The sequence below is a fragment of the Schistocerca piceifrons genome, chromosome 1 (assembly GCF_021461385.2).
Source record: "Schistocerca piceifrons isolate TAMUIC-IGC-003096 chromosome 1, iqSchPice1.1, whole genome shotgun sequence".
NCBI lineage: Eukaryota > Metazoa > Arthropoda > Insecta > Orthoptera > Acrididae > Schistocerca > Schistocerca piceifrons.
In genome coordinates this window covers 549,269,830-549,291,836 of record NC_060138.1, presented here as the reverse complement: position 1 = coordinate 549,291,836, position 22,007 = coordinate 549,269,830, and the positions used below count along the sequence as shown (strand labels likewise).

Here is a 22,007-nt window from a genome sequence, read left to right as displayed (position 1 = left end):
AAAGAAAGTGGGTCCCCTGGAGTTCTTTAGAAAGGTTCCTGACAGAAAATCGAGACGTAAGTCTCCCATTCACCTTAGAGTTATAATTATAATAGAAATAACTGAAGTATGTTATTACGGTGCAAGAGATGGGATTTGGACTTTCTGTAAAAAATGAGGGTGGCTGCAAATGAACTGACAGGGGCAACTCGTCATGAAAATTTTTTTTGATAATGAAAAGAAAACTGCAAGCAAAAAATGGTGTCTCAGTTATAAATGTCGATATGGTCGGACTTTGAGAGTCCCAGAAAATTTGTCTCCATACTGGGCTTCCATATCTGATTCTGTTATAATAGACGAGCATTTTGACAAACTTTCAGATGTCAAGAAACTATGCTTGTCTCCTCTAAACAAGGTGGAAGATCATGTGCGGAATGTTAATGAAACCGGCTTGATGTTTGTCGTTAAGACCAATAAGGTTGTAATTGAAATTGGAAAGAAGTTCGTATACAAGCGTACCTACGCAGAACGAGGAGAAACTATGACGTTGGTAGACTGTATCTGTGCTAATGGCAGCTGGATACCCCATTTATAATTTTCAAACGTTCTCGGTGGAATGATGATTACCTGAGAGATTGTCTATGGAACACGCAGGTTCGTCTATCTGAAGAGGGGTTGATTACTATAGAACTGTTTTTAGAATGGTCTCAAGTTGTTCATGAATCTAACAAAACAAGACCTGCGCTTTTGCCGATGGATTCACACTGAGCAGACATTTCTCCACAAGTGCTTGAGCATGCTTGTCAAAATAATATGTATTTTCTTACATTACCTTCTCACACTACATCCGTGCTCCAACGACGTCGACGTCGACGTCGACGTTTAGAAGGCACCTAAGAGTGCTTGGAGGAATGAACTTCACAAGTATATGGAAAAAACACAACAGACAAGGCAAATAAAAGAAACTTCCTCATCATCTTCAAGACGCCTTTTGCAGAAGCTTTCTCTGAGGAAAACATAAAAAATGCCTTCAGGTCTTGTGGGATGAGACCCTTGGATCGAAATGTCATTCTCGCTGGCTCCATCCGAGCTCACTGAACGTCCTGATACACAGGAAGCCCTAGCAGTTCCTGTTGCAAGCAGATCATCAAACGGGAGTTCGCAGGCAGATGCTACTGAAATGCCAAAAAGTCCGGCATCCCCGTTATCTCCCATTGACTGTATCCTAAGAACACCAGCAGGAAATGTACGAAGGGAGCTCACATGAGCAAGTACTGTTGAACCAAGAGTCTGGAACTGAACATGATGAAAGCAAAAGGCAGAAATGTGGCACATGAAAATAAATCGGTGCAATGTTCATTCTGTCTCATTTCCTACATTCAGCTGTGCCAAAGTGAATCTGCGGTAGGACATATTTACATGTGAGGTCTCTGCAGTTTTAACAATGAGTGACGTCATATTGTTTAGACAGGAGTAAGTGCTCTTTCAGAATGTGCTGTTATGTTAACGGTACTCAGATTTTATCTTCAGTTGACGTTAATTTTGAACCTGAACAATTTACTTGGTATTTGAACAGAATTTATTTTTATAAAGGTTCTTTTTATTATAAATATGTAATAGTAATAACTTTCTTGATACAATAAGTTCCTTTTGATTATGTAATAAAAATGTTCAAACATATATAAATAATTACATCATATTTATAACTTACGTTAATTATCACCAAATTAAGAATCGGTATCACAAAATTAGCTGCCCTTATTACCATGTTACGTACAATTGTAATGTTTTCATTTAAACATCTTCAGTTCCAACAAAACGAAACCGAATGATATGAAACTGGTTTTATTATATAGTACACATACAAATCTAAGTCACATTATCATTTTCTGCAGGAATGTATAGCTAATCAGATTATTATTTACAAAGTTACTGGTTTGTCACCAAATTAGGTAACTTTATCCCAAATTTATGGCATGCTGTGACGAGAAAACAGTTCAGTCCAGAACGATGAAATCTCCCCTGAAACTGTTTATATAGAAAATACACTGAAAGAAAACCGATGGCAGAACTCCAGCTGCTAAGACACATTACCGATATTTCTTCTTCTTCTTCTTTTATTTAAGGTGAATTATTTTTCTTTGTGATTTCTTCTTATACGCTTGCTAACAGCTTCTGTCTTTGTGCAGGTTTCAGAGAGTCACAGTAATGTGAAATCTAATTAACGTTTTCAACATTGCAAAGACGTAATGTGAGAACGTGGTATGCAATCTACATCACCTATTTCTCCTGAAGACCAACATATGTATTATTTATTGCTCAGTTTCTTAGACATTCATTCGAATGATGTCGAATTTCGTTAGAAATGTTGGAAACATTGGAAGAAACAGCAAAGAAGTCGGACGATTCCGTGAATTGTGGTTCGGTGATTGTTGAGCTTACTGAAGTCCAGAACAAAAACAGAGTGACTTCGAAATCCAAAGAAAATAGATTTAGTAATAGCTTTCCATTACAAAGAAAAGGCTGTAAATTTTTGGATCAAATGATGGAGATAAAAAATGCTTATGCTCAAACAGTGTGCAAAACCGGTTTCGTTTAGTAAAGACTGAATATGAATTGCAGAAATGGAAGAACCATATACACAAAGTATGTGCCAAAATGAAACTTGCAAAAGAGTCAAAGAAAAACTGTGTGAAAGATTTAGAACTGCTTGTGAGAGTCATTGCACCATTACTGATGGTGATCTAGACACTGGGCACTCTGAAATGCAAGTGGGATGAACATATTTCCAGGTTTCTTCGATCTGGCGAAATAGATACAGGGATTCACAAAATTACGAAGTTCGAAGTTTACCTCTAGTACGCATAAAGGAGACGTCATTGACAAGTAATACTGCGGTGCAAAAAGAGTGCTTCTTGTTATTCCCTAAAATGCTGTGCGTGAAGCTAATCAGTCAGATTTAATTCATTATTTCGAGCAAAAAAAAATTTAACAATACAAGTGATATCTGTATGGTACTGTTTCCACAGCTTTATATCTGTCTTCTTCAGGATTCTCAAGGCAAATTGGAGCTAAAAATTTAAGAAATGAGTTTATTTGCAAACTTTGGAAAAACGTCTTCTTATCATCTGCAGAAAATAATCCATTGCTTTTGTTGGATACTTGTCCTGGGCATAACGACACTTCTGTCTTTAGGGAGACAATGAAAAGATTGTTAAAATAATTCAGATTCCACCTTGAACTAATAGTGTGATTCCGCCTTTCGATACAAATTGTTTTGTTTCAGAAAATTGTTGTGCAATATAATTTCCGACAGCCATTTGTCATTTCAGGTTTACCGGCGGAATTGCATCGTTAACTTCAGTCGTTTCTGCATTGTCAGTTTGCTTCACCACATTTTACAAAGTTGGTAAAGTATGCCTGGTACTCAGCACAATTTGCAGAACAATGACCATGGCCATTTCTGATAACTTCCACTTCTGTCTACATGAAACTATCATCTACCGTGAAGTGCCTGATTGCATTAATTTTTCTTTCATCATATGTGCCTGGTGTAAGAAAAATGTTTGTTTTCGTCATCCAATAGACACTTCGAATTATTGTTATGAATACAGGGAATAGTCAAAGAACTGTTTCATTGTTTTGAAAATATATATTATTCAAAACTTATCACAAGAAGTGTGCTACAAGAACTGTTGAAAAATATTTAATGTCAACATATTGAAGTCCTGGTTGATGGAAGTCGTCTGTAATGTAAAATCATAAACTACCTTGATTTTATTTGCCCCACTAATCACTTGCGTAACAAGTCCATCGGCTACAATTTAGCTGTTGATATGGACCCCAGTTATATAAAAAATCAGGAATTCGAGAAATTATTGGTGTGGTGTAAATGTGTAAAATTTGTAAGTGTGTAAAATGTCCAAAGTGTGAGAGTGTTCTTCCCGTATGCAAAATTTCAAAGTAGGGATCATTTCCGTACGATCTCACTGGTATACCCGACTACCAAAGTACTGCTAGGTTGGTAAGGTCCAGGCATAGAGAAGTTAACTCACTGGTTCTCCGCAGAACTTTTATAGGAGATTCACTCATTCAGTCATTCATCCAGTCACTCAGAAGGTTACACAGGGTAGGATGTAGGTCACGTAGGTAAAATTATACAATAAATAAAAGATTTTTTTCCGCTCATCACTTCTCCAGAGGCTTATCACCACAGTACCAGAATGTGACTCACCTGTTACCAACACACTCGAAGGATTATAAATGACACCTCTTATTGAACATTCAGTATCGTCCTCACAGTTGGATGCAATATTACACTCGTCTGAGTTACGAATTGTTTCAGACATATGGTATATCTTTCAAGACTAAAATTCGCCGTGTTTTCATTACTTCATTGAAACCCTACATTTTCACAAAGCAGATCCTACTTCGTGAAACGTGACTTTATGGGTACTGCATATGTTAACACATACTGCTTGAAGTAGAGGGTGACAATTATTGAAATATACGAAAAAAACGTAAATTAGTTACAAACTACGGGACGTACACCCTTTATTCAACATGTAAACGTCACTACAGATATTCGGATTTAGGTTATGACATGTTCGATATGCCTGCCATTATTTGCGACGATGTAAAGCATACGAATAGGGAAATTCGGCGTGACCCGCTTTAAGTGGCGGAGCACCGATGTTGTCGATGACCTCCTGAATGGCTGTTTTCAGCTCAGCAATGGTTTTAGGGTTATTGCTGTACCCCTTGTCTTTAATGTAGTCCCACAAAAAGAAGTCGCATGTGTTCAAATCCGGAGAATATGGCGGCCAGTCGAGGTTGTAACAACAACAACGCTGTACTATTGTACATATAATAATTTTTTTCTGATTTTTCGATAAATTAGTGTAATCGATGTTCTGATTTCATTTCTTTTTTTTTCATGCCATTATGTAAAAGAAACTGGAAACAATTTTCGATGTGAATATTAATGTTTACGTCAAATTTCAAGGAATATTGTAATACACTCCTGGAAATGGAAAAAAGAACAGATTGACACCGGTGTGTCAGACCCACCATACTTGCTCCGGACACTGCGAGAGGGCTGTACAAGCAATGATCACACGCACGGCACAGCGGACACACCAGGAACCGCGGTGTTGGCCGTCGAATGACGCTAGCTGCGCAGCATTTGTGCACCGCCGCCGTCAGTGTCAGCCAGTTTGTCGTGGCATACGGAGCTCCATCGCAGTCTTTAACACTGGTAGCATGCCACGACAGCGTGGACGTGAACCGTATGTGCAGTTGACGGACTTTGAGCGAGGGCGTATAGTGGGCATGCGGGAGGCCGGGTGGACGTACCGCCGAATTGCTCAACACGTGGGGCGTGAGGTCTCCACAGTACATCGATGTTGTCGCCAGTGGTCGGCGGAAGGTGCACGTGCCCGTCGACCTGGGACCGGACCGCAGCGACGCACGGATGCACGCCAAGACCGTAGGATCCTACGCAGTGCCGAAGGGGACCGCACCGCCACTTCCCAGCAAATTAGGGACACTGTTGCTCCTGGGGTATCGGCGAGGACCATTCGCAACCGTCTCCATGAAGCTGGGCTACGGTCCTGCACACCGTTAGGCCTTCTTCCGCTCACGCCCCAACATTGTGCAGCCCGCCTCCAGTGGTGTCGCGACAGGCGTGAATGGAGGGACGAATGGAGACGTGTCGTCTTCAGCGATGAGAGTCGCTTCTGCCTTGGTGCCAATGATGGTCGTATGCGTGTTTGGCGCAGTGCAGGTGAGCGCCACAATCAGGACTGCATACGACCGAGGCACACAGGGCCAACACCGGGCATCATGGTGTGGGGAGCGATCTCCTACACTGGCCGTACACCACTGGTGATCGTCGAGGGGACACTGAATAGTGCACGGTACATCCAAACCGTCATCGAACCCATCGTTGTACCATTCCTAGACCAGCAAGGGAACTTGCTGTTCCAACAGGACAATGCACGTCCGCATGTATCCCGTGCCACCCAACGTGCTCTAGAAGGTGTAAGTCAACTACCCTGGCCAGCAAGATCTCCGGATCTGTCCCCCATTGAGCATGTTTGGGACTGGATGAAGCGTCGTCTCACGCGGTCTGCACGTCCAGCACGAACGCTGGTCCAACTGAGGCGCCAGGTGGAAATGGCATGGCAAGCCGTTCCACAGGACTACATCCAGCATCTCTACGATCGTCTCCATGGGAGAATAGCAGCCTGCATTGCTGCGAAAGGTGGATATACACTGTACTAGTGCCGACATTGTGCATGCTCTGTTGCCTGTGTCTATGTGCCTGTGGTTCTGTCAGTGTGATCATGTGATGTATCTGACCCCAGGAATGTGTCAATAAAGTTTCCCCTTCCTGGGACAATGAATTCACGGTGTTCTTATTTCAATTTCCAGGAGTGTAGAATTGAAATGTAACAAATGTTGTAACTGTTGTAAAATGTTAAAGTTGTAATTGTGTGTCTGGTCCATACGTAGGCAATGTATTAGGATATGTAGAATGCAAAACCTCAGGTGAATACCCGGCTTGTAAGGGAGCGGTAAAAGGTGGATGGCAGGCGAGCGCGGGAAAATGCACACGGGCGCTGCACGGCATAACGGCCTCAGCAGTAGTAGTCGGAGTTGGGCATTGGTCTGAGTAACATGTTCTGGATCGAGGAGGCTCTCCTGGAAGACGTAGTTTCATTGAGCCTCGGATATGCCGTTCGGACGCCCATACAGCATGGCAAAATTCCATAGGCAGTAAATGGAAATGTATTGCGACGCTAAGAAGAAGTAAAGTGCCGATACATCAAGAGCCGTAGCTGTGATTGTATGTGTGCTCTGCGCCTCGCCCTCTCGCCACCTACCAGCCACCGCATCGATACGAACAGGTTAAAACTTTTAGTACTGTATTCGTGTGGACCAGTGTTACTTTTGTTCCATACTGTTCAATGACAACTTAAATTTTACCAGAACTGCCCTATCATTTAATTATCCTCACAACTAACCTAGACAGGGTCCTTTCCAAATGTTGTGCAATCCGAGTGTCCCGAAATGAAGAATTAAAGTTTATGTTAATAATAATTACCTGCAGACCTAGCTATGTGAGAATGATGTTTAAAGAACTTTTTTGTTAAAGAACCAATAGACGAATAACAAAGGTCTGACAAAGTTGGGAGATAATTTTGATATTGATTTAGTAATGAAGCTTAATTATTTCAAGACAGATATAATGGTATTTAAATGAGCAGGAAATAAGACAAAAAGAGTAGTAAATCATATATTGGAAATCTTGAGGGCATAATGATTTCAGTAATAAATTGTTTTAATACAGTGATCATAACTGTTTCAGGGTCCCGCCCTTTTTTTTATTCATTTGAATTCTGAAGTGTTCTAAACTGATTTGATCAGCAAAGTCAAAGCCAAAATAGAAAACAAAATTTATCAGTGTTATCAAAATTGACATTGTGTGTGTGTTTCGAATGTGCTATTTCTAGGGTAACCTATGCCCGATTTTAATCAGATCAATAGACAATACGAAGTTTTGTAGTAAACATTATAGTGTAATGTTATGTATTTATGGTTTATCCATATTAGTACAGAAAGTGAAATTATCAGTTCAGTAGATTTTCTGGTTCTAAAATTTACCATATTATGCAGTGTTATTACGTGTGGTTTTGCATGAACGTACATCAACTTGTACAGGGAAGGAACTCAGTTAATGCCTAATTAAGCTGGCGACCGTATTATTAGCAAATTGGTAGCATATTATGTGTTGTTTCTTGTCCATCCTGACGTGTAGTTGCATTTCGGACTTGCTTGGCGTATCATTGTTATTACAGAGTGGGTGTAAGTCTGATTTGCCTCCATTCAGGTACACGCGGTCAATTTCTATACAAAAATCCTTTCTCATAAGGTGAAGCCCGTCAACTTACTATAGTACAGGCTTTAATGAGTATCGTGTACACAAGCGCAGCGTTACAAGGTCCATGCTAGTGGCCAGGGTACCCCAGAGCCAGAATGCGGTCCCCAAAGTGCTCCTCCAGGAGCTCAAACACTCTCCTACTTCGATGAGGTTAAGCTGTGTCTTGCAAGAACCACATCTTGTCGAAATCATTGTCACTTCGGATAATGGGAATGAAATCATCTTCCAAAATCTTCACGTATCGTTCGGTAGTCACTGTGTCATCAAGGACTATCGCACCGATTATTCCGTGACTGGACATTGCACACAATACAGTCACCCATTGAGGGTGAAGAGACTTCCCGATCGTGAAATTCGGATTCTCAGTGCCCCAAATGGGGCAATTTTGCTTACTGACGAACCCGTAGAAATGAAAGTGGCCTTCGTCGCTAAACCAATATACTACTTCCCATCGTTCCCCGCGGCCAAACGTATAGTTTGAACTTCCTAACGCAAACCGTTCAGACGGTACGACGATTTTATTTCATATAGTTCAGTAATTGTCACCCTGTAAAACGCTGTTTGCTAAATCATACCCCTTTCATGACTCTTGCGAATCTGCTAATCTTAATTGTCTGATACACGTGATTGTTTTTTCAGCAGTTGCTACCGTCCTTAGATTCGTTAACCTTTACACATAGACTTCCGGGTGGTAGAACAGACACATATCAGTGTTTTGAAATAAGTTTTCTTCTGTTTTCGCCGTTGGAGCTGGGCTACAGGATTGTTAGTATACTGACAGTCGCTACTCACCACCTTTGGGTCGAAGTCGACCCGTGTCTCGATGTGTCTGTAGATGCCGCTGGTGTACGACCGGAAGTCGTCGTACACCATGAAGGCGACGGCCACCGGTCCTCGCTGTACCAGCGCCTCTTGCAGCGTCACTTCGTTCGTAGCCCCGTAGTAGCCTGCACGGGAATTGAACACCGCGCTCTCAGTCCCTTGTTGCACGTTGGTTGCAAACACAAGATTTGCCCAGAAGCTTATGAAATATTGACTATATGGAAAAGTCGTTAAAAAGCATTCTTCCTTTGACATGTTTACAGAATAGAGAATCAAGATGCCCTCAAATTTGAAACAGAATGAGGTGTGGGATAGAAAGCAGTGGTTGGTGGTGGTTGAAAGCATGATCGTCTAGTTTTACATCTCACAATCCAGTGGATGTAATAACACTTCATGATCTAAATTGAAAAATGTTTTAAAACTCTATTTGCATGGCTGTGGAGGTTGTGAAGAGTGGCTGGTGAACACTTTTTGGTAATGAAACTGCATATCGGTAGAAACGAGTTGAATGACGAGTTTCGTTTGATGTCTTTCAACCAGGAGGTCTGACGAATACAGTTGTAAAGCCTGATGTTGCAGTTACGGACTTCAATTACCTGGACCATCACTACTTCAAAAGCCGACCGGAGTGGCCGAGTGGTTATAGGCGCTACATTCTGGAACCGCGCGACAGACACGGTCGCAGGTTCGAATCCTACCTCGGGCATGGATGTGTGTGATGTCCTTAGGTTAGTTAGGTTTAAGCAGTTGTAAGTTCTAGGGGACTGATGACCTTAAGAGTTAAGTCCCATAGTGCTCAGAGAGTCACTACTTCGAAAATAAGTGAAGATAAAAGTGATTGGCGGATATTGGCCTCTGTATTATCCTGAACCTACTTCTCGTAATTTATTATGACCGTTGAAACAATAATATTCAACACAGCACTGAAACTGTTGTTTCTCCTGCATAGTAGGAATTCGTTAACAAGTGTAAATTTGTAGTCACTGATCCCATAAAAGAGGTGTCTGAAATATTACGGGGAGTAACATGAAACATATGGATCGTTACTGCATGTTAGACACTCGACATTTACTATGAAGATTAGAAGCAACAAAGTTCTGATGTAGTATGCGGACAAAGAAAAATAACATTCTAAAAGGTCACGTTTTCATCCATGAATGCTTTAGTAAAAAAGTATGTATTCTCTTTAAGTACCTAAATTTTACAGACGACGTACAACTAACTACTTACTGTAAAGAAGAAGTGGAAATACGACGGAATAATTCCACACTTATAAAAGTGTCTGTAACTAATTGAAGCCAATATTTTAACGCTAGTCCTATTGTGAACTGTTACGTAAGCTCCAAATGCTCAGGTATAGAAATGATGATACAGTACATCATCATTCACCCTAATAAACTCAAAGGTTCAAGATTCGACATGGCGCCAGTCAAGGACCTATTTTCGGTGCGATTCAGAGGTACCTTGTTATTTCTTGCCATTCTCATTACGATGCCTACTACTTGGAGAGATGCAAGAACGCACGTCCTCCAACCAAACCATACCAAGTATTTGCGAAAGTGTTCGGTTCAAGGCTGATTTGATGTCACGATGACATCTTAGACGACTGAACTCTTAGTCGTCGAAACGGGATTGTTTCCCGAACGAAGAACACGTATTGGCAGAAATAAGAATATGAAGGTGGAACGTGAGTCGTGCTCCACAGCTCAGGCGGTTTGTCGGCACGGTAGTTCAGTGTTTTCGGTCACGAGACTCGCCACCATCTGTAATAAAAACAAAGTGGAGCTCTCATCGACTGAATGTGAAAGATGTCACGCGCTATCCACAGAGAACCACCGACGAAGAAACAGATACAAAAGTCCGTAAAGCATTCGCCCACGAAACGTAAAAGTACCAGATTCCAGTCCCGGTCCCTCACACAATTTTTATCTGCCACGAAGTTTTCTATCGGCGAACACTCCTCTGTAAAAACGAAATTCTTTGTGCTGCAAAATAATGGTTGCCAGAGTGGTGTTGAAAACGCTGTAGTTCAGAGCGCTAGTAACTACGAGAGGCGTTCAATAACTAATGCATCACATTTTTTGCTCGGCCAGTTTCGGTGGAAAAATTGCGGAATTTGTTGTGGGACCTCGTGGAATATTCCCGCTTCAGCCTCTGTAGTTTCATGAAGTTCCGATAGGCGGCGGCGATATACGTAGGTTCAAATCGCGGAGAACCAGAGCATCGCAGGTATTCACAGGCGCTGGCAGAATGCCCACGAACACATGTCAGTGATGAAAAGCACGACGAGTCGTCACATGAAGAGCCAGTCATCATCGCAATAACGTCGCGGAAACCTGTGTGACCCCCGACGTGCTGCTGGTCGCTCACAGATGTGTCTCCTGCAATGTTGGAACGAACGGACGTTCCCATTCGAGGTGGCCCACGGATCTCAGTTAAATACATCGTTGCGCAACTGGACGTCTCTGCTGGTAGCACTGACACGCTCGTCCACCAGTTGGAATAATCAAAGGTGTGTGCATGCTGTGTTCCTCGACGCCTAACGGAATAATGGAAGGTGTGTACCTGCTGTGTTCCTCGCTACCTAAAAGAAGACCCATAAAGAGCAACGAAGAACCATCTGTGCGGAACTGCTTTCGCTTTACGAGACTGCTCATAGACAGTTTACTGATGCAGCAAGACTTTGGCGCCCAGGTCGACTAGTAGAACGGTACTTGCTTGGAGAAGAAAAAATTGCATGACTTATTGAGCGCCTCTTCCCACGCACCATCCGCTAACAGGACAGGAAGGGAGCGAACTGATTTCTGCCGCAGTACTGTATGCACCCTCCTCCAAACGTCGTAGAATGGCTTGCGCCACACGGATAGAAATATAGATGTATATGAGTGATTGGTAAGTTGTCGTGTTAAAAACATGCACAAATGGGCTTATGAACAGAAAAATGAATCCGAAATGTCGTTATCTGTTTCAAGTTTTTCAAGCAAACGAGAAAGAGAAGGAAGTAGCGCTGCTCGAAGATCCACTTACCTCCAACGTAGCTGTACTCAGCGGTGTAATGACGATCGCAAGAGGTGTCGGTCGAACAATCACTGTCGACACCCTGGTATGGGTTGCACGCCTCTTCCACCAGTCCATAGTCCTGCCAAGTAAAGAGAAGTGTCGTACAACAGTGGGCTTAGGAAGGATAATTTCATGTTATGCTTGCATGTGACTATATTCACTTATCAGTTACATACAGTGAAATATTTTTTACTACCAGAAATTACAAGAAAAAATGTACTCCTCTAGTAAAAAAATAATAAAATGGAATGCATTGTAAAACTATTTCGAACATATTAAAAAAATGTGTGCCAGGAAAACTGTTTCAGCGTGACTAAGAAATTTCTATGAAGGTAAATAACTCACCAATCTTATTAGCCCCTAAACTGTACACAACTCTAATAACTTTTTTTCTGTCAGTAGCAGGTAATTTAGGTTTGAACGCCTTCTTAGCATATACCTTAGAGTATCTAAGTAAAATATTCCAAAAGAAGTTTTACTAAATTAAACTACATTCTACATCTCGTAAGAAAGGTTTCATTTTTACTAGCTCTCTGAAAATAAATGATCACCTTGTTACAATGAAATCAGTAATAATGTAATCAAGTGCTGTACAAGTCGACTTCAGATATACTAGTTACGTATAAATCTCTTCATAGCGGCATTTTCCTAGACAGAGCTTTATACGCGGTTGTCAAATCGCTTCACAAAAAAGAAGATAAAAGTAGTAAGGAATTGGCAATATGTCTCATTCTATCAATATTTTCAAAAATATTCGAGAAGATCTTGTACAATAAAATTTACAAATTGAACAAAAGAGTGAAAAAGAATTCTCAGTACCGTAAGCTGACGTTATCTTAGCCCACTGGCCGGGAAATGTGTTAAGTTCTTTTCCTGTGAAAGGTATGTTATTAGTGTGCAGTAAACAAGGCAATATGCATTTGGAATGTGCAAAGAACGACCTATAAGGATGTTAGTTCCACGAAGTAATATTGTGTTAGCAGCACTGGACCTGAAGTTGATAGTAAATAATTTAACAACTGTTACATCCCAGTAATTTCATCCTGGAGGGTTCACAACAAGTCCAGTATCACAAAACGATAATAGATAAATTTACAGTTAGGCAATATACTGCAGTTTTATAATACAAAGAAAAGTATCCTGGAATTATGACAGGTTAGTGATGAGGGCGCTAAAATGAACTGTATGCAAAAGACGAGGTCCAGAACAAAGCCCAGAAACAAACTATTTTATCCTTGGCACGATTTCGGAAGAATTATCAGGCCACTGCTACAAAATAGGTGACTATTTTCAAGTAGCAGAGCTTCAACTATTTGCGTTATAAGTTCTATATCTATACTGCATAGCGTCCTTAACATCTGCAAATAGTTACCACAGTGTAGCACGTAAGCTGAAAATGAGTTTGTCAATTGCTGAAATATTGTGCATTTGCATATTTACTGAAATATTTTCTGAATAAAGTTGAATATTTTCTCTTCTTGTCATTAAAATTTAGTGTTTTATTTGTTCCTCGTGCTCCTGTATGTCTACTCAAGAGATATGTATTGATTTTACTTTATCCAAATATTAGATTGCCACTTTTACATGAAGAAATGACTGAGTCGACCGAAGCTCCGGTAACATTGGTCCATTTTTTAATAGTACCAGAGCAGCACGAGTGATGTATCTTGTTTAAAAATCTTTCCTAACTGATGGCACATGTTTGCGACAATACTACAAAAATCTACTTTGTTTTCTTGCCACATGTGAAAAGAAAGGCAAGTAGTGGGCCAAAGTAACTCAGGCTGAAGGTAGCAAACAGTATAAATTTCCTAAAGCACTGTCAGTTGTGGTGGCTATATTTACCTTGGTAGGTAACATGCTAGATCCAATAAATCAGCATCATTATTGCCTTTGATTATATTTTTTGACTTGGATAATCATAATATGTTAACGTAAAAGTTAAAATATAAAGGAATAATGGTAAGATTCATTGTTTTCTTATCTCCGTGACAGAAAGCAGTGTGTACCAGTGCCACATCGATCACACACCTATAGGTACTCGGAATTTGAAGCAATTAGACCTGATGTACCATTGAATCCTACTGTGGTTTCTCTTTCATTTCCGCTATACTAACAGAACATCCACTTCTATCGTCAGAATTTTGCCCTTTTTGTAGGTGTTAAATGTACAGGAATAAGAAGTAGTATTAGTCATATATCCGACAAGACAGCAAACTGAATATTTGAAAATTTCAACAGACAAAGGTCAATGGATTATCAATGAATTTTGACAAGAATGAGTGCAGAAAATTCTTGTAGTACTGAACAATCTAAGTATAGCATATTGAATGAAATGCAAGAAATAGACAAGTTAAACTTTTGTAACTACTGGTCACAGTCTTAAGAAGAAGGTCATACTCTACCCCCTATATAATACGCATTCATAAGTGTGTACTGTGATACAGAATATGCACTGGAGAATTATCGCGCAACATGTACCAGTGTGACTTGCGCTATTGCTGGAATTGGGACCATTCAGGCGAAAGGATGGTAGATGGACAGAGGAAGGAGGTTCATCGACAGTCGTTCTTCCCAAGGAACGTGGGGAAGAGGGGAAATGGTTCTGGTACGTGATGTACCATCCATCAGACAGCATAAGGTTCCGTGCAGAATATGGACAGATACAGATGTACTTTTCTGTATCTGAAGAGCTAAGAATACACAGACGACGATCTAATGGAAAGTGAGTGGAATGGTAAATCAGGTAGCTGCGACATGGATGCATGTAAGTGAAAAAATTAATAAATGGAGATTTCTGGAGAGGGTGTTATCTAGCAATTGGCGACTGTTGCCATTGATGATGACGACCGACGGAAGATTTGAGAATTTATGTTTCGGAAAACATTTCACAGTTTATTTGCATTATCAGTTCGTCTTAAGTTCTTGTACCCTCAGATATGCGGTTGTCTTCAGTTCGGAGACTGGTTTAATCCAACTCTTCACGCTAGTCTGTACTGAGCAAGCTTCTTCACCTCTGCATAACAACTACAAAAAACTCCATTTGAATGTATTTACTGTACTGAAGCCTTGGTCTCCTTCTATAGTTTTTTACCCCCTCCACCCCCACCCCCCACGCACATATTTCCTTCAACTACCAAACTGATAACTCCTTGATGCCTCAGGATACCATATCTTAAATTATCAAGGTACTTTCTAATATGCCTACTACTCATGGAGCAGTGAGAGTTACACATATGATTTTACACTAAATATTCTGAAGTAGAGCAGTTACCTTTCCATATCTGCCGCCAATGAGGTAGGGGAATCCCCCAGAACAGCCCTGGTCGAGGGGGCTGCAACCGAGGACATCCTGCACTGAAAATACGGGCTGCTGGGTGTTGTTCGTCTGGATGCGAATGCGAGACTCCAGGACAGCGAGCGCGGAGAAGGCGAAGCAGCTTCCACATTGCTCCTGGTTCCTACGAAAATGTCACGAACAGTAACAGTACGATTACCTTCCCTGTTAAATTACGAAAATTTACTACTATCTTCCTAATGCAGTCCTTAACAAGGGTTCAGCTATGTAATTTGAGTGTGTGGTCAGTGGTGTGATATAATGTAGTTAATATTTTAGTCTGCACATTCTAAGGCTTTAACAGATACTGCCGGAAAAGGAAATTGGTACACGTCGAAAGTCGACGTAAAATTAACCCCATAACGGCATATGCCACCTGGTGGATAGTGGATGCGCTGATAATGGTTTCAACGTCGTCGCTGAACTGATACCGTGGTCGTCCCTTTAGTAGGGAATGATCAGTCAGGAAGTTCACTGTGGTGCAAACGTGTGAAGCAAGTGAACAGTCATGCCACGGAGACGCACTAGTGCTTGTGGCCTTCCGAGTGGCTGGATGGTCTTTTCCGAGAATTGTTACGCATCTTGGATGTGCTGCGTCAGTTGTGCAACGATGCCGGTATACGAGGTGACCTGAACATTCTCACAGCCGTAGCTGAGGTTCTGGACGACCACGCAACACAGATGCCCGCCGGGACCGTCTTATGGCAGGGGCGGTAGTGGATGACAGTGCAGCTGCTGCAGCATAGATAAGAGGGCTTGTGAGCTCACACGTGTCAACACGAACTGTTGTGAACCGGTTATTAGCAGTGAGACTACAGGCACGCACACATCTAGCCCATCTTCCGCTCATGCCACAGCATCGATGTGCATGGCTTGGTGGGTGCCTTCAGAAGATCTCTTGGAAGATGGAATGGCGCGCCGTGGTCTTCAGCGTACGACGTAGACCTTGTGAGCACTGTCTCGTAGAGTGCACTTGTCCAAGATATACTGCCCCACACCAGGCCTTATAGTCTGGGGTGCGATAACCCACAACTCCCACTCAGCTTTGGAGTTTCAGGAGAGGACTCTAACCACCGCAGAATGTTGTTAGATTCGTTCTTTTGCCGTTCTTGCAACAGGAAGTTTCCCATAGGATAACGCTCGCCCACACAGTGCCCATGAAACTCAAGGTGCTCTTCAAGACGTGCAGCAACTTCTCTGGCTAGCACGATCTCTGGATTTGCCTGAATTCGAGCACGTGTGGGATATTACTTATCAACCAATAACTCTCACAGAACTACGTGAACAGGTCGAGCAGACGTGGTATAAGCTATCCTAGGACAGTGTTCAGTATCTTACGATCGACTGGATGACAGACACCGCGCCTGTGGAGTCTACGCCACCCATCAACGCGGATGTTTCAGCATGATCGACACCTGGTACCTCAGAGCCGCCTGTGCTATTGATCTCTAAATGTGAACTTTCATGTACTCCACATGCACTGCTGCAACAATAATTGTATACCTCTAAAGGGGTGTTTTGTGTTAGCAGAAGAGCCAACACAGTGTTACGAGTGGAGGCCGAAATGCACGCGTGGTAGCTCACGCAGGCTGGCGTGAGGAGGGAAGAACTATACTGACGTGAGGTCTGGAACATGACAAGGAATGAGAATTCATAAATCGGATGTAATTAGTTTGATACTTAACTTTGATCCATTAATGATGAACGTCGCTCTTGACGGTAAATGATTCACAATATTATCTGTTAAGAATACATTCTTGAAGATAGTAATTATAGTAACTGAATATGGCACCTTGCTAGGTCGTAGCAAATGACGTAGCTGAAGGCTATGCTAAACTGTCGTCTCTTCAAATGAGAGCGTATTTTGTCAGTGAACCATCGCTAGCAAACTAGGCTGTTCAACTGGGGCGAGTGCTAGGGAGACTCTCTAGACTAGACCTGCCGTGTGGCGGCGCTCGGTCTGCAATCACTGATAGTGGCGACAGGCGGGTCCGACGTACACTAACGTACCGCGGCCGATTTAAAGGCTACCACCTAGCTATAGTGTGGTGTCTGGCGGTGACACCACAGGGTGTACTAATTTTTTTTCCAGCAGCGAACATGGAGTACCTGTCTAGTTGCATATCTCACCTACGTAATCTAATAGATATTCATTTACCATTCTCCAGGTCTTTACAGATTAACTGGGACCCTATCGCTTGTCGCTTTAACGAATTAATTAGTGTAACTGACTGAATCGGTTCGTTAGATTAGATCCTGTGCTTCAGCTGCAATATTTACATTTGCTATTTCAGGTCCACAAATAAATAAGAGGCACCTATTTCTAACTGTTGGTGTGCCGTCTACCATCATGCATTCTAACTTCTTCTGAACTTTCACCTGAAGTCTTTCTATTGTCATTCTTTTACACTGGTTCTGCAGTTTTAGTTTAGTCTTTTCTCGTTGTCTCTACAGGTTTACACCATCCGTCCAAAGATTTTCGAGACTGATTTTATCTATGGCACACAAGCGACATTAATGCAGTAATTATGATGGCAGCTTGAACTAACAACTGCAAACAAGAGATGTGCATTCAACAAAGTTGTGAGCAGGTAGTGGTAAGTAGTGGACGTGCGGCCATAGTGTGTCAACGTTGTTGTAACATGAATCAGAGTGAACATATCTGAATGAAGTGTTCAGGAAATTCTCCAGGATGTTTAGAAGAATGGAAAAGTGTGCAACACAACTTGACTCCCAAACAGAAACGACGCACGGACGTCTGCCTCGACTTGACTAAAGTGCGAAACGCGGACAATTGTTTTTTTGGAAAAACCTTCAAGGGTGACGAGAGCGTGCGTTATCAATACCAACATACCACAAAATGATGAAGTACAGAAATTCACACCAAAGGCCAACGCTTTGACGACATAAATGTCATTGAAGACAATGTGACACGCGAGTTGAACAACATTCAAAGAAAGAGTTTTTCGACAGTTACATTAAAACCACCACCTCAACTTTTCAATATTTATTTATTAATCGAGTCTCGAAACTTGTTGACTGTAAGCCATTGTCGTACTTTTCCGTTTGTCGTGTCTATTTTTCCACGTTTACAGCAAACATTCTCTTGCAACTAGAGTATTTTTTCACTACTATGCGATTTTGTTCTGGCCAGTTTTTTCCGTTCACTTTTCACAAGTCCAGGTTTCCACCACTGACGTTTTTAATTCGGTTTATAGCTTTTTGTCTAATATCAACCAAACGATTTGCAGTATTGCAGAACCGTGTTTTTCAATACAACTTACTTGTTTCTGGTCCAGACGATTCTTTTTCCCCTGAGGGTTTTTTTAGAGCTCTCCTGTGTGAGATCTTTTCGGAACTTTTAAAGTATGCATGTCACATATTTCTTTAAGTTGGCCGTGTCTATTTTTCCACGTAACGGTTAGTTACGGAGATGTCGGTGAGACAAGTACTGTAATATAAGACACATGGGGCCGCAGATGTCGGGAAATACCCCAAAATTGGATGGCAAATGTTGAACATGTGGCTTCCGCAGATAACGACCGTCGCCGCACGTGCAGCGGTTGAGCCTATAGGTCTGTCACACCTGATCACCCAAAAACTAGCCAAGTATTCACATACATGTGGCTCTGGGCCCGCGTGCACGACTTCAGCGAGAGGGGCTTAAGGTTCGAGCCTTGCGTCTGGCAGGCGTTATCGTTGTCACTGAGTTAGACACTTACGTGTTCACATTGAGGTAAGATTTATAATTTTATTCACCAGCCTCTCCGTCTTTGCTGCTTTATAGCAAAGTAGATTACAACAAAAACCTAGCGCATAGTTTCACCAGTAATTGAGTATAATGTCATTTTATCCATGTTTGATCTTGTGAAGTCTGCAGTTGTTAATGATAGTTGGTGAATGACGCAAAAGGCCACAAATACTTTTTAAATATTTTATTTTAGTGCCATAACCGGTTCGAATGCAAGTATCGCATCGATCGATTATCCTTTCACGCCCAAGCCCAACGGCTACACATGCGGCGAGATGAGTCATCTGGTGACGTCACACCTTCAAGATTTCTCATCCACTTTTGGGGTATTACATGGCATTTGCGGCCCCATGTGTCTTATGTTAAATTACTTGTCTCAACGTTATCTATGTCGCTTAGAGATTTTTTACATACTAATAAGTCTTACTACTATCAATCCAGACATGTAGTACGTTTGAGATAATTACACACAGAGAGCCTGAACATCAGTCTGATAGATAATCGCAACTTCTTTTCTCTGGAATTTTTATATATTAGTCGGCTGTAATGAGCATTTCGTTTTCTGTCTGTAATTGTTTTGTTGTTTGGAAACGAATGAAACCTCATTAGCGTGTACAAGAAATGAGCTTCGTATCTTCATTCGATAAAATCTCCAATCCTTTTACAAGATCTTGATTATAAACGAGTCTTGGTCATAAGCAGAGTCATAATATGTGGGCTGTCATGAACCCAGCGAGGCACATGATATTACAAAGCCTTTGACCAAGGCACATCACACGCAAACACTGTTAAATTTTATGTAGTTAAATTGAGCATAGGGACTACAAACAGCTATGGCAATTTAATACACAGCGATACGTCGATAGGAATAAGATCAATGTAAAAGAAAGTCGAGAGTTTGATCTTCGCGCAGACGCAGTGAATCAGAAACTGAAATTTTATATCTTCATTGCGATCACAGCACGAAAACAAACATTTACAGTACAAGCTTGAGCAAGAGCTGATGCCATAGCTTCATAGGGTTTCCACAGATTACATCCTTAATCAAGACGTAGCACACCCACACCGCAGCACACAGGTTTGCACATCTTCCAAACTGGTGGATCGCTCGCACTGGACGTAAGGATTCTGTGTTCTACAGTTGACCACCTACACTTCGGCTTTGACACCCAAGGATTTATTTCTATGGGGTTACATGAATGGCCATCAGTATGTGTCTCCTTTGCTGATAACTAATACAGAACTCAAAATGTACATTTCTTGTGCACTTGTGTTGCTGAGTCCATAGGACTTTAGAATGTATGGCCTGCTACTGATTATTGCACCGACGCTGGCAGTGCGACCAAGGGCCATCGAATAGAATACGTATAAAGTAAGTAAATAATGTTGATGTTTATTCACATTAAACGTAATCTCAATTGCGAAAATGGACAACCATCGACTGTAGAATGGAATGACAATAACGAAAATTTGTGCCGGACCGAGAGTCGAACCCGGATTTCCCACTTATCGCGAATGGTCGCCTTACCATTTGGCCATCCGTGCACGACTCGGAGCCTGACCCAAACTTCCATATATCATGAATCATTCGTCTACAGCCTGTGCTTGTACACCTGTTATGTATGTTCCATTGCGGATGAGATATTTTACCTGAAAGTCTCCTGCCCAGTGTAGGCGGATAAATGCAGTATTGCAGTGCCGGTGTTATTCTGAATTACATGTTCAAAATAATTTTGCATCGTATTGAGAATAACATAGGCACTGCTCCGAAAGACCATATCGACGATGTTTCGTTGAATAGTTCGTACGCTGACACTTGTTGATGGCCTAGCATTGAAAGCTGCAGAAATTTGCAGAGGGGTTATTCTTCTGTCTCGTTGAACGATTTTCTTCAGTCGTCGTTGGTCCCGTCCTTGCAGGATCTTTTTTCGGCAGCAGCGATGTCGGAGATTTGATGTTCTACCGGATTCCTGATATTCACGGTACACGGTAGAGTCCCCACTTCATTGCTACCTCGGAGATGCTGTGTCCCATCGCCCGTGCGCCGACTGTAACACCTAGTTGTAAGTCAATTAAATCTTGATTACCTCCCATTGCAGCAGCAGTAACCGATCTAACAACTGCGCCAACCACTTGTTCTTGTTGCCGGCCGGTCTGGCCGAGCGGTTCTAGGCGCTACAGTCTGGAACAGCGCGACCGCTACGGTTGCAGGTTCGAATCCTGCCTCGGGCATGGATGTGTGTGATGTCCTTAGGTTAGTTAGGTTTAAGTAGTTCTAAGTGCTGGGGGACTGATGACCTCCGCTGTTAAGTCCCATAGAGCTCAGAGCCATTTAAACCATTTTGAACCAGACGCTCGTAGCCTTATATAGACGTTGCCGACCTCAGCGCCGTTTTCTGCCTATTTACATATCTCTGTTGTTTGGCGCTTCATTGTGTACACACACACACACACACACACACACACACACACACACACACACACACACATATATATATATATATATATATATATATATATATATATATATATATATATATATATATATATATATAGCGGGAAATCAGCGTTCGAGTCCCGGTTCGGTACAAATTTTCGTTGTCGTCATTCCATTATACAGCTGACGGTTATCCATATGCGCAATTGCGATTACTTTTGTAAGAGATCCGTGATCCCACGAACATAAATATTAATATCCGACACCCAGGTCGATAGCAGACAGGAGTCGATTGTCGAGCGCTGCTGGAGGCAGTGGGATTAGCGTCGAGTGAGCAGCAGTACTGAGAAGACGGGCAAGAACGGTGGTCGAGATGAGTACGATGTAAATAGCGGATGTGCCGAGTGAGTAGTAAATGATAAATTCACCGGAATGTGGCAAATGAGGCGTCCCCTGATCGTTGTGGGGTTGACCCTCATCAATACCGATTCGCTAGCGATATAAAACCAAAAGTGACAAGTGTCGAATTACGTGTGCTTCGTGTCAACCGCGTCGGGCAGCAACAACCATGGACTGCAGTGAGGATTGTTGTGAATGTTAACCATCATCATTGCGTGCGACGAAGTACTTAAAATTAGCAACCAATAAAAGATATAACCGTAAGTAAACCTGTAAG

General features: G+C 41.9%; 1 protein-coding gene across 1 annotated transcript in view; it reads right to left on the bottom strand.

Moving 5' to 3' along the window:
* Positions 1-22,007, bottom strand: part of LOC124749332 (dipeptidyl peptidase 1-like) — a 69,320-nt gene that overhangs the window by 6,531 nt on the left and 40,782 nt on the right. The window contains exons 6-8 of the mRNA XM_047248968.1: positions 15,081-15,267; positions 11,774-11,885; positions 8,717-8,871 (exon numbers count right to left, since the gene is read on the bottom strand). Of these exons, the coding sequence (XP_047104924.1) occupies positions 8,717-8,871; positions 11,774-11,885; positions 15,081-15,267 (454 nt within the window). The remainder of the gene's footprint in view (positions 1-8,716; positions 8,872-11,773; positions 11,886-15,080; positions 15,268-22,007) is intronic.